Consider the following 11,347-nt stretch of genomic DNA (forward strand, 5'->3'; position numbering starts at 1 on the left):
CTTCAGTGACTGACAAGTAGACCCCGGGGATATACAATTCCGGAAGTGACTGTTGACATTCATTACCTTCGTGCTAATTTTGTGATCTCTGATGCCCGTAAGGTTATCATTTTTTTCCTTTTCACAAAAAAAGGGAAAATAGTGATATATTTGATATACTGTGGCCAAAACAAAAAGTTATTTCCCTCAAGAGTTTTAATTATAACATTTTGGAAGAGGCCCGAGTTGGAACATGCAGGTGGAATAAACCACTTGAATAAATGGTCTAAAAAATTAAGTACACATAGAAGGGGTGATGGGCACTGCTGGTTCAGACTAAACAGTGATTATCAAGAGGGTCTCAGTTATTTAACCAAGCCATATGAGGGTGGTTTTCTCCACGTTTGGGGCCTGGTCCTGATTATAAATGAGAGCTTTTAATTAAGATTAGTAAGACCCAATTCAGGCTATAATTTGGTCCTTTTCCTTAGCAAATGTCTATGAAAACAAAGCAATTAAGGTTAAATGAGTTGAAGCATTTAAAGGGGATGAAATGCCCCTTCCTTGTACCCGGTCTGCCCCCTCGGCAGAAAGAGTACACACAGGACCAACTAATTCAGACCAGGAGGCCAGCGCAGAGCTGGCCCTGGCGGCCCCCTAAAGGCCCATGCACAAGGTGCCTGGGGAGGGGGGATACAGCAGCTTAGCTAAATGAAGAGGGATGGGGAAATAGAATGTGCAAAGGCCCTGGGGTAGGAAGGAGCTGGCAAGTTTGAGGAGCTAGATAAAGACAGTGATGCTGGGGTATGGTTAGAGAGGAAAGGATAGAGAATGACAGCAGTTCAAAGCGGTTAGCTGACGGGGTATCTCCCAGCTATCACGGCTCATAGGGCCTGGCTCAGATGAGCTGATGGCAGTGAGGGGAGGTGTGAAAGGGTCTCCCCAGTCCCCTCTAACACTCCATAGCTAAGGGACTCCTCCCACTGCATTCAGACAGGTTTATGGGGGCCTGGACCACTGCTGGGACCCCACCGCTGACCTGGGTTGGAATCCAGGCCCTGCTGTCTCTCAGCTGGGTGATGTGGTTAGAGGCTGACCTCCCTGGGCCCAATTTCCTCAACCTAATTCTGCCATTGGTCCCCACCAGATATCCTTGGACTAATCCCTTCTCCTCTCAGGCCTCAGCTTCCTCATCTATAAAACCTTCAAAGTTTGGGAGGCTGGGACTTCCTTGGTGGCGCAGTGGTTAAGAATCCGCCTTCCAATGAAGGGGACACGGGTTCGAGCCCCGGTCCGGGAAGATCCCACATACCACGGAGCACCTAAGCCCGTGCGCCACAACCACTAAGCCTGTGCTCTAGAGCCCGCTAGCCACAACTACAGAGCCCTCGTGCCACAACTACTGAAGCCCACGCGCCTAGAGCCCGTGCTCCACAACAAGAGAAGCCACCACAGTGAGAAACCCCCACATCACAATGAAGAGTAGCCCCGGATCGCTGCAACTAGAGAAAGCCCGCACGCAGCAACTAAGACCCAACACTGCCAAAAATTAAATAAATAAACAACCCCAAAAAAGCCCCACAAAGTCTGGGAGGTTCTGGGAGGCCTTTCCTGATATCCCAGAGATTGATAAGGGTCATTCACTGCCCATCAACACCAGCTCTGGGCCCAACCCTGAGTGAAGTCACATAGGTCATCACAACCCAGTGTGACAGGAGCTCTGAAGGAAGGATGGTCACAGGTGACAGCTGACCTGTCTGGGGCATCAGGGAAGGCTTCCTGGAGGAGGTGACCGCTGGGACTCATCCATCCTCCCTTTCACCCAACAGAGGCCTTCTAAGCCCTGTGCCAGGCCTGGTGCTGGGTTCCAGGGGTCAGAGCTGAACAGGTGACCCTCCAAGACCCTGCCTTGGAGAAGCCCACATTCCAGGAGGAGACATGGGAACCATCAGTGTAGTGTGACGTGGGCTAAACGAAGGCTGTATGGGCCTGGGGAGGGCAACAAACGGGGAGGTCATCTGTAAAACCCGGGGGCTGCCCTGGAGGCCCGGTAGAGTTCACTCCAGCCCTGCACATCCATGAGTTTACCTCGAGCAACTTCAGATCCTGTCGCAGTGCAGATCCTCAAGAAAACACTGATTGATCCTCAGCTTTGCTCAGGGTCTTTCCCAATGTCGGAGGCACCTCACTCTGGCTAGAGTAAGTCCCCTGCCAGCACGACGCTGACCACATGTGGCCCCAGGCTGCTCCCTGGAAACACACTGGCTGCACACGTGGAAGCCCCGTCATCATCACACGTGAACTAGCCACATGGCAAGACGGTCTTGAAGGCGTGTGAGAGACCGTCCCCGGACGGGGATTCCGGCTGCTTCAGGTGCCAGGTTTGCTATAGCGTTTTCCTCAAGCAGCAAGAGTTTCAAGGCAACACAGGGAAGGGTTCGAAAAGCTCACTCAGTCCCACGTGGTGGGGCCGTAGGCTGATTTCACCCTGGGGAGAGCTAGGGAGGCTGTGGAAGCCACATTCTCTGGACCTGCTTTGCTGAGAATCTATGCTCTGTGTTTACCACGGTACACAGCAGAGTCTATCAGATCTCTAGGACAAGGCAACTCATTTCCCCCCAGACTCCAACCCCGGGCTCTGCAAAACCCACACCTCAGGACCTGCAGATGAAGGGGCCCAGGGAGGGAAAGCAGGTTTCATCTAAAGTAGAAATGGCTGTCTGCAGGGTCCGGTGATTAATTACTGACGTCTGCTGTGGGAGAAGGTGGCGGCATGCTATTTGCCGATCCTGGAGTAGGGTTAGTAGAACAAAGGAAAGCCTTCTGTCACGCGTGTCTTTTATTGCACATTCTTGGTAAACGGTCCTCTGTGAATGGCGCGCACGTCTGTATGTCTCTGTGGGGATACGGATATATGCATGTGGTTTATCCGAAGGGTCAGTGAACCGGAACACCCCACTTCCCAGCTGGGAGTTGTTGGGAAGACAAGGCTTCACCCCTTCCATATATTGGACAACGTCATGATCATTGGTATCCTCAACAACTTCACCTTCGTCATCAATATCACTATCGTCGGTGTCGTCACTGCTAACACCCCCGTTAGTACCACCATCACCACCACCGTCGTCACGGTAACAGCAGCTAACGCTTATTCGGCGTGCCCTCTGTGTCAGCCTCCGTTCACATGCTTTATATACGTCAATGCACTGAATGCTCACGCCGTCTTTATGAGGTAGGACTCTTATTATCTCTATTTCACAACTAAACAAAAGAAGGTCCAGTAACTTGTCCAGGCTACACAGGCAGGATTTACACCCAAGCAGTCTGGCTCCAAAGGCCATGCTTTAACCGCTATGTTCAGCTGAATACCGAGCGTTCATTCCCTCTTCTCGGAACGGAGAGGCTCAGAGAGCCATAACTGTGTGCAGAAATGGCAGCGCGGGGAAACGGGCCCCCCAAACTTGGGCTCCAGTCCCAAGTCAGACAAGACCCCGGCCTTCTCAGGCCTCCAGTTCCCCACCTGTGAGCCGGGAAGTGAACACCTGGAGGACCCCCAAGGCCCTTTAGGCAAGCACTGCCCAGGGCCCGCAAGCCCCTCCGGATCCCATAGCCTCCAGAAACCTCTGCAAGGCCCTCCTGGGGAGGCCAGTGGGGCTCCGACGGCCCACGGGTGAGCACTCCGGCAGGCTCCACCGGTTCTGACCGACGACTGTAGGTGGGCCCCCAAGGGCGAGAAAACCGCAGCGCAGGTGGGACGGTGTCCGCTCAGGTCCCCAGAACCCACAGCGGCACCCATTCACGGAGCGCTTCGGGAGCAAGTGGCCGAACGGCCCCTCCTTCGGCTTCTGGAAGTTACTCTCCAGGCTGTTCACACGGCAGCTCAACGGCTGCCGATTTACCACCCGTACAATCCTCACCTGCTCTTTAAGAATCTCCACTGATACATAATTTCAGCTCATGCACCCCAACTAGACTTGAGGCTCCTTTAGGGGAGGGACCAGGTTGCACCATAACTATCACCTCTGAGGTACACGGCAGTGGGCGACTTGCAAAGGTCTTCACCACACGTGATGTCATTGGAGCCTAAAACCACTGTGAGGGCGGGGAGAGCAGATGACGGCGATGGTGACAGTGCGAGTAACGGTACCGTCCCCTGTATGCTGAGCACGCACTGTGTACTGAGTACCTACTGTGAGCCAGGCACGGAGGCTGGCAGGGCCCTGGTATGCTACACAGCGTGTCATTCAATCTTCAGGATGCCCCGAAGATTCCCTAGGAATTAGCCAGGACATAGAGGGAGGGAAAGGAGCTCCCAGAAGGGGGAAAACCTGAGCTGCGTCTCAGAAACACGGACTGGCCTGGCATACATAGGTGTGGCCAGGGCGCAGGGCCTTCTGTGCTTCAGGAAGTGAGGGCAGAGGCCGGAGCCGGGCTGGAGCGACAGGGCCCCCGGCAGTTCCTGAAGCACATTCACAAGCCTCGTTCTCTTTTATCCTCATACTGAGGGCATCAGGCCGCCAGAGCCAGTGAGTGTGAACGGCGGCCTGGGCTCAAGCAGACTGGAGAGCTGGAGCTGGACTCTGCAGGACTTCCGGGCAACAGGTAGGACGCTAAGCACGGGCATCCTGGGCAGGGGACAGCGGGAGGCGACCGAGGGAGCTGGGCTGCAGGAGGAACAGGCTGGCTTAAACCGGAAGAGATGGGGGTCACCCTGGGCCCTCCCTGGCCAGAGGGCAGGGCAGAAGGTCAGAAAACAGTTGCACAGAGCCTCACATGTGTCAGCTGGAACCTCCAGGCGAACGTCCAGGCCCTGCCAGCGGCCAGCCTGCTCTATCTGCCTCCAGCCTGGCCTCTTTCCAGAGGTCCGTGGGTAGGCGCCAGCTCCCCGCTCCGGCTTCTGGGCGCCGAGCAAGGCCAGGGATGCGGCCAGACCAGGCACGACCCCGGACAGTGTCATCTGTCCAGCACTCAGCCTTGAGCAGATGCCCAGCAAATGAGATGGATAAACAACGTCAGCACCCCGAGGAGGCAGAGCCGCGTCCCCTACAAAACCCAGCTCCCGTAAAGCCTCATACAGAAGGAAGAGGCACCCACCTTGTTCTCAGGTGCCACCTTCCTAACACGAATCTCACACTTTGAAAAAGGAAGCTGGCAGGGCTCAGGGAGAAGATAAGGAGATGCTAGAGAGCCTTGGGTGGGCATGGAGAGACCTGGGTTCGAGTACTGGCCCTGCCACTGTGAAACATGGGCACCTGGCAGAAGAGGCTTCTCCAGTCTGAGCCTCGGTTTTCCTCATCTGTGAAGTGGGGGCAGACAGGGAAGATTTGGATCCTGGTTCTCACCCATGGGTGCACAGCAGTCCTGTAGAGAGCTGTCTCCTGCCCCCTGATGCTGGGCCCTGCCCCAGAGCCTCAGAGACAGAATGACCACACAGACCCTCCTGGACAAATGTTCCCAAAGGTTCTGTCCGGCTTGGAAAGTCCTGGCTCCGAAGACAGCAGAGGCTGCTCTTCCCTCCAAACTTCAGCCTGCTAGGGAGGAGGTTTCGAAGGCCACACGGTCAAACCAGCACCCCAGGTGCAGGGAAGGAAGGCTGGACAGACAGACAGACATCACACAGCCACCAGTCTCTGCCCAAGCTCTCATCCTCAAGACAGAAGACCTGAGTCAGCCCCACAGACGCTGTGGCTGCTACGGCGCAGCCCCCTTGGGGAGGCTACACAGGGTACGTGGGTAGCTTCAGATTTGAAACTAGGGACCTTGGTGGGGTCACCCCAGGCCTTTACCCCACACACATCCAGTCAGGGACAGATGGACAAAGATATCATTCAGGGCTCCATTTCAATTTCTTAAAAAAAAAAAAAAAACCAAACAAACCGAAGTTTCAAACCTAGGGAGAGTTAAGCGCACCATGACTCCAAATATCTCCTCCAAGGAAGCAGCACAGGTTCCCGGGAAGCCCGCAGCCTCCCTCCCAAGGCTGACAGAGGCCGCCTGCCATGACTGCGGCGCCCACGGGCCCGGCTGGAGGGCTGGGCTGGACTCACCTTCACACTGTCTGCCTTCCCCCTTGTAGCCTGGCTTGCAGAGGCATTTGTAGGACTTGGGCGTGTTTTGGCAGATGGCATCGATGTGGCAGTCGTCTGTGCCCTCCGAGCATTCGTCCACGTCGACGGCCCCTGCTGGAGGGGGAACCACGAGTGAGGTGTGGCCTGAAGGAGTGGGCAGCTAGCGCGGGGCGGGGAGTTCCTTCTGTCTCTCGCCCTTCCGTTGATCACCAGCGTAGCCGCCATATGACCACCTGGTGTGACAGGCAGTGACTGGTAGCGTCTTTGGGGTGGCTACTCTGTGCCAGCCACAATGCTACCAAAATGCCGGGTCTTATTTATTTTCACAACAATTCCAGTAAGTAAGAGCTATTCTTCCCACTAAAAAGATGAGAAAACGGAGGCGTAGGAACACAGCGAGGAAAAGCCTCTCTGTATGTCTTGCTCTCCTCACAAGCATCTCTCCATCGCTCCTCCACTCTCCTCATTCTAGAATTTAGAGCCAGAAGCGTCCTCGGAGGAATTTAAACCCATCCCCTTTGGGTTACAGGTGGGGAAACAGAGGCTAGCATGGCGCACTGAGCAGAGGCTAAGCCAGCAGGCCCACGAAGGAGATCTGGACATGGGCCCCCTAGGCTGTAGAAAGAAAGGATTCTTCACCTGGCCTCCATGGACCCACACCCTCGACGGGCCTAACCTGCCTCATGGATGGTTCCCATCTCCCCAACCTCCCCACCTCGGCAATCTAGGTTCAACCCTGGTTCTCACACTCCAACTTCCAAACCCCAGTTAAAGTTAGGGTGTGAGGGCTCCTGGCGCTCCCCACCTCCTGCCCCCAACACACCCATACAGCCGCCTGCACCTTCACGCGGAACAGCTGTCGGGCACATCATGTAAAATAGATTCTGTGTATCTGTGTACACACCTCCCACCCGCCCCCCAGCTCAGACAGGGAGAGGACCCTCAGAGCACAGAACAGCACAGCCAGAAGAACCGTAGCTGTAACCTAGGCTCATTCCTCGGGTTATAAATGAGGAAACTGAGGCCCAGAGAAGTCTGCTGCAGGTCGGTAGCTCACTAGGAGCAGGGCCTGGACTCGGACTCAGGGAAGCAGGTCCAGAGCTTCTCTCCATGCCGTGTTGCTTCCAGCCAGCTATGAATAGAATACAGATGGACGACAGACAGACAGAAGGACCCAGAGGGGAGCACAGGGGACTCCCAGGAGCCGCCCCGAGGGCAGTCACCCAGGGCGGACCTGGCGAAGTCCCGGCATGGCCTCCTCTCTTCATGCCTCCGGCCACAGCCCGGCCTGTCTGGCCCTCAAGATTGTCGATCGTCCACTCTGAATTACTCCCCTGAATGGCATCTGGGTTCTAAATCTGCACGGGGGTCCTCTGGGAGAGAACCACTGCCCCCCACCCAGGACTCCTCCTCCCGTGCCCTAGTCCCCAAGGCCCCAGTCTGCCCCTAAAGGAAGAGAGGCATCAAAAGGAAACAGCAGAATCACCTCCCTGCATGCCCGCACGTGCACACACACACACACACACACACACACACACACACGCACGCACACGCACGCACACGCACACACGGTGGCATCCCTTCTCAGGGTGGTTGTATCTGCTCCGGTGAGCAGCCCATCCTCTACAGCTACCCAGAGGCAGGTGGAACGGGGGCCAGGAGGCAGGCTGTCTAGGAGACCAGAGCCAGCCATCAGATGGCCAGGGACCAGCAGGAACTTCAGGCCAGCAGAACATCCCCCTCCGGAGAAGTGACCACAGAGGGACCCCCGAGAGGGGTGGCACAGCCTCAAGGGCAGGAAGCCAGAGACCAGAGAGGGGCAATGTGCACCCTTCCAGGGGCAGAGGACTGGGGCCGCTTCTGAGACGGGACCAGCAGGGGCTATGGACCACAGATCCAGCTCTCCCCACTTCCCAGGGGTCGGTGCACAGTGATGAGCGAGGTAAACTGCCTGGGGCTCTGGAGCCCCTTGTGCCCCCAATCTCACACGTAGGTACGTGTCTTCATGGGATGGAAATGGGTGGATGTGAGCCAAGAGGCAGCGAGGGCACCTCCCAACACACCTTTTAAACGTGTCTTTCGGTGGGTGCTGGGGCGAGGGCACGCAAGTTCGAGCACAGAGGGAGAGGAAACACAGGCCATGGGTTCTTGCAGGTTCCCTGGCCACAGTCCTGGCCTGGGCAATCCAGCCCGGTCCTCCCATCACAGGTGCTTGTTTGACATTAGTGGTTTCATAGCACAAGCCTTCCATGGGGTGGGGCTGGGGCTGGGGAGTGCAGACAGACGCAGCGGAGAGACCAAGAGACAGGGAGATGGGCGCACACAGGAAAAATCAAACAGGGCTGAGGGACCTCAAAGCCCGGGAGAGACACCTACAGACACACAGGGCTGTGGCAGGAGGGCCCAGTTTCCCTTGGGGCCACAGGAAAGACAGCTCGGCTCCAACAGTGGAATAGTTTAAGTGGCCCGACATCCTCACTCAGGGTGCAACTCCCAGGAATAGACTTCCTGCCACCAAACACAGCTCAGGGAGCCCCACGCAGCAGCCAGGGGAGCTCAGAGAAGCCAGAGAGAGCAGCAGGGTCTCTCCCCTCCCTCTAAGGAGGGAGAGGAAGGAAGCTCCTCCGTGGGACAGGGTCAGATGTGAGAGGAGAGAATGTGTCTTCAGCTTTGGGGGACAGCCCCTTCCAGACACCCGAGAGAGCAGGAGGGCAAGGGCTGGAGTGCCGGGGTCCCCGCGAAATCCAGGGGGAACTCCCACCTCGCCTCTGCTGCCTGCCCCAACCATGCCCAGACTCCTGATGCCCCACGCTGGTTCCCTTCTCAACCGTGTCTCCTGCCTCTCTCTCCTGGACCCCCTCACCGCGTCCCATGTGTGGGCTCCCCTCCCTCTGGTTCCCATGCATCTCCGTTCATCTGTGTCTTCCCTCAGTCCTCACCCTCCTGTCTGTCCATCTATCCGTGGCTTTCCAGCCATGCCCGTCCTCCTCTCCTTCCCTCTGTCTCGCTCCCTCCTCCCTCCCCGAGTCCTCCCCCCTCTTTCTCTGGCGCCTCTCTGCTTGCACCTCTCCTTCTCTCTCTTCCTCCCCATCCCTTAGTCCTGCCCTCACACCTCCCTCTTCTGAGCTTTTTCCTTCCTGTGCTCGTTTGCCTCCTTACTCCCTGCGGTTTCCTCCTTTCCCTCTTTGGTCTTTCTGGTCTCCACTCTTCCAGGCTGTCTTTCTCTGGGGTTTCCTTCCTGTGTCCTTTTGTGTGCCTCCTTTTCTGTCCGTCTGTCTCTCCATCTACCACCTCCCCCTTCTCTTTCTCTCTGCGTCCGTCCTTTTCCCCTTTGCTCACCTCCTCCGGGTCTCCCCTCTGGGCCTCCTGCCGCCCGCGCTCCCGTCTCCCCTGGGGGAGCGCCCGTCTGGCTCCGGGGGTCCCCACTCCCTCCCGCCTTGAGGCGGGGAGAGGGGGACGGCGGGGGGCCCTCGGCGGGCCGTCGCGCTTTCTTTCTTCCTCCCGCCCTCACACTCCCCCCACCCACGGGGCTTCAGCCCACCCCGCCCCATGCTGCTGCCCCGCCGGGCCCCGGGAGCCTCGCTCCGCCCGGGCGGCGGGGAGGGGGCGCCCGCGCCGGCCGCAGAAGTTACTTTGCAAAAAGGCAGGGCGGGGCGCGGGGCCGCGCGGGCTGTGGCCCTCCCGACGGCGCGGGGCTGGGGGCCCGCCCGGGACCCTGCCGCCGCCGCCGAGCGCCCGCCGCCCACCGGCTCAGGGCTTACCTGGGAGCCCGCTGCCCCCCGCCAGCCGGCCGCGCGCGCCCAGGGCGAGCAGCACACACAAATGCCAGCGCACGGCCGCCGCGCCCATGCTCACTGCGGGCCGGGCCGTGCGTGCGGGCGTGCGGGGCGCGAGGACCCCACCGACCGGCCGCTCGGCGAGCGCTCGGACCTTCTGGTTCCGCGGCCAACGCTCAGGCTCTCAGTCTCCGAGCCGGCGCGGCTGACGAGCTGACAGCCGCGAGCTCATTGGCCCGCTGCTGCCGGGGGCGGGGCTCCGTGAGAGGCCGGCCAATGGGCGCCGGCCCATTGGCCTCCTTCCTCTTCGTGGGGGGGGGGGGAGGGAGGGGCAGGGGGCGGTGTCGGGCCGGGCGTCTGGGGGCGCCCCCTCCTCTCTGGGCGGGCGGCAGGTGGGGGGTAGGGGCCGGATCGCTCGGCCGTGGGGTACGCGGTCTAGGCCAGGCTGGAGCTGCCTCTGAGGCTTCTCCCTCCCTCTGTCCCTGGATCACCGCCCCCCCACCCGCGCCCCCCAGCCCCTGTCGTCGAGGGTGGCCGCTCCTCTGGAGGCAGTACCTATCCACACACCAGCGCGCGCACGCACACACACACACACACACACACACACACACACACACACACGCACGGGAGAGGAGGGGGCCTGCCAACCGTCCCTCTGAGGTCGAGAAAGGCCCAGCGGCATCCATTTGTAGTGAAAGAAACGCAAACCGCTCAAAGCAGAATTGCCCGTTTGTCCATTTGGTAATGTTTATTGAGCACCTACTGTGTGCCAGTCTCTGGCAATGCAGCGGCGAAGAAGCCAGACAGGAAAAAATCCGGAAGTTCGTTTTAAAAATTTACGTTCAAAACATTGTAAAGCAATTATATTCCAATAAAGATGTTAAAAAAACAAACAAAAAACCCACAAATGAACTATTTACCGCTCCCCAAAGGACAATGGCCTATAAATGTGCTTGTCATAGGACTGCCGCAGGATCCACGTCTGGAGGGGTGCCAGGAAAACTCCGTGTCTGCTTTGCGGTCAGTCCTGGCCAGCGCAGCCCATCTTGGGGCTGACCTCTTACCCAGCAAAGTTTGATGCCCCCCTCGCCCCCCACCCAGCCCCAGAATGCAAGGCCTAGGGCCTCCGAGTGCCAGACCCCGCAGGATGGTGGGCTGGGGGCAGGAAGGCAAGCATCAGGTCATTCCACCCAAGAATTGCTCTGGCCTGGCCTGGAGTCTACACCTGACTCCTTTGGGACTCAGACCTGAGACCCCCGCCTGGGAGGTGAGGCTGGAAATAAATGGCCCTTCTCAGCCCCAGGCAGGACGCTTTAAGGGAAGAAAGTTCAGCAAACCCCAAGGCCCATCTCCTTGACAACCACCAATAAGAGCTCCTTTTTTCTTCTCCTGCTCTCCAGGCCTGCCTGAAAGACAAGACTTTCCTCTTTTTGTCCACTGGACTTGCACCAGTCCACACCCAACTTTCCTCTCCCCACCAGCTCCCATCCTGCCCCCCAGCGCGCGCACACACACACACACACA

General features: G+C 58.2%; 1 protein-coding gene across 5 annotated transcripts in view; it reads right to left on the reverse strand.

The window, feature by feature from the left end:
- Nucleotides 1-10,002, reverse strand: part of SCUBE1 (signal peptide, CUB domain and EGF like domain containing 1) — a 120,900-nt gene extending 110,898 nt beyond the window's left edge. For 2 of the 5 annotated variants that reach the window (XM_067010357.1, XM_067010356.1), the window contains exons 1-2: nt 9,809-10,002; nt 6,027-6,161 (exon numbers count right to left, since the gene is read on the reverse strand). In XM_067010357.1, coding sequence (XP_066866458.1) covers nt 6,027-6,161; nt 9,809-9,896 — 223 coding nt within the window. In that variant the 5' untranslated portion in view covers nt 9,897-10,002. The remainder of the gene's footprint in view (nt 1-6,026; nt 6,162-9,808) is intronic. The other 3 variants (XM_059080916.2, XM_059080915.2, XM_067010358.1) reach the window with 2 other exon arrangements.
- Between the last annotated feature and the right edge of the window lie 1,345 nt (nt 10,003-11,347).

Source organism: Kogia breviceps, chromosome 12 (genome assembly GCF_026419965.1).
Source record: "Kogia breviceps isolate mKogBre1 chromosome 12, mKogBre1 haplotype 1, whole genome shotgun sequence".
Lineage (NCBI taxonomy): Eukaryota > Metazoa > Chordata > Mammalia > Artiodactyla > Physeteridae > Kogia > Kogia breviceps.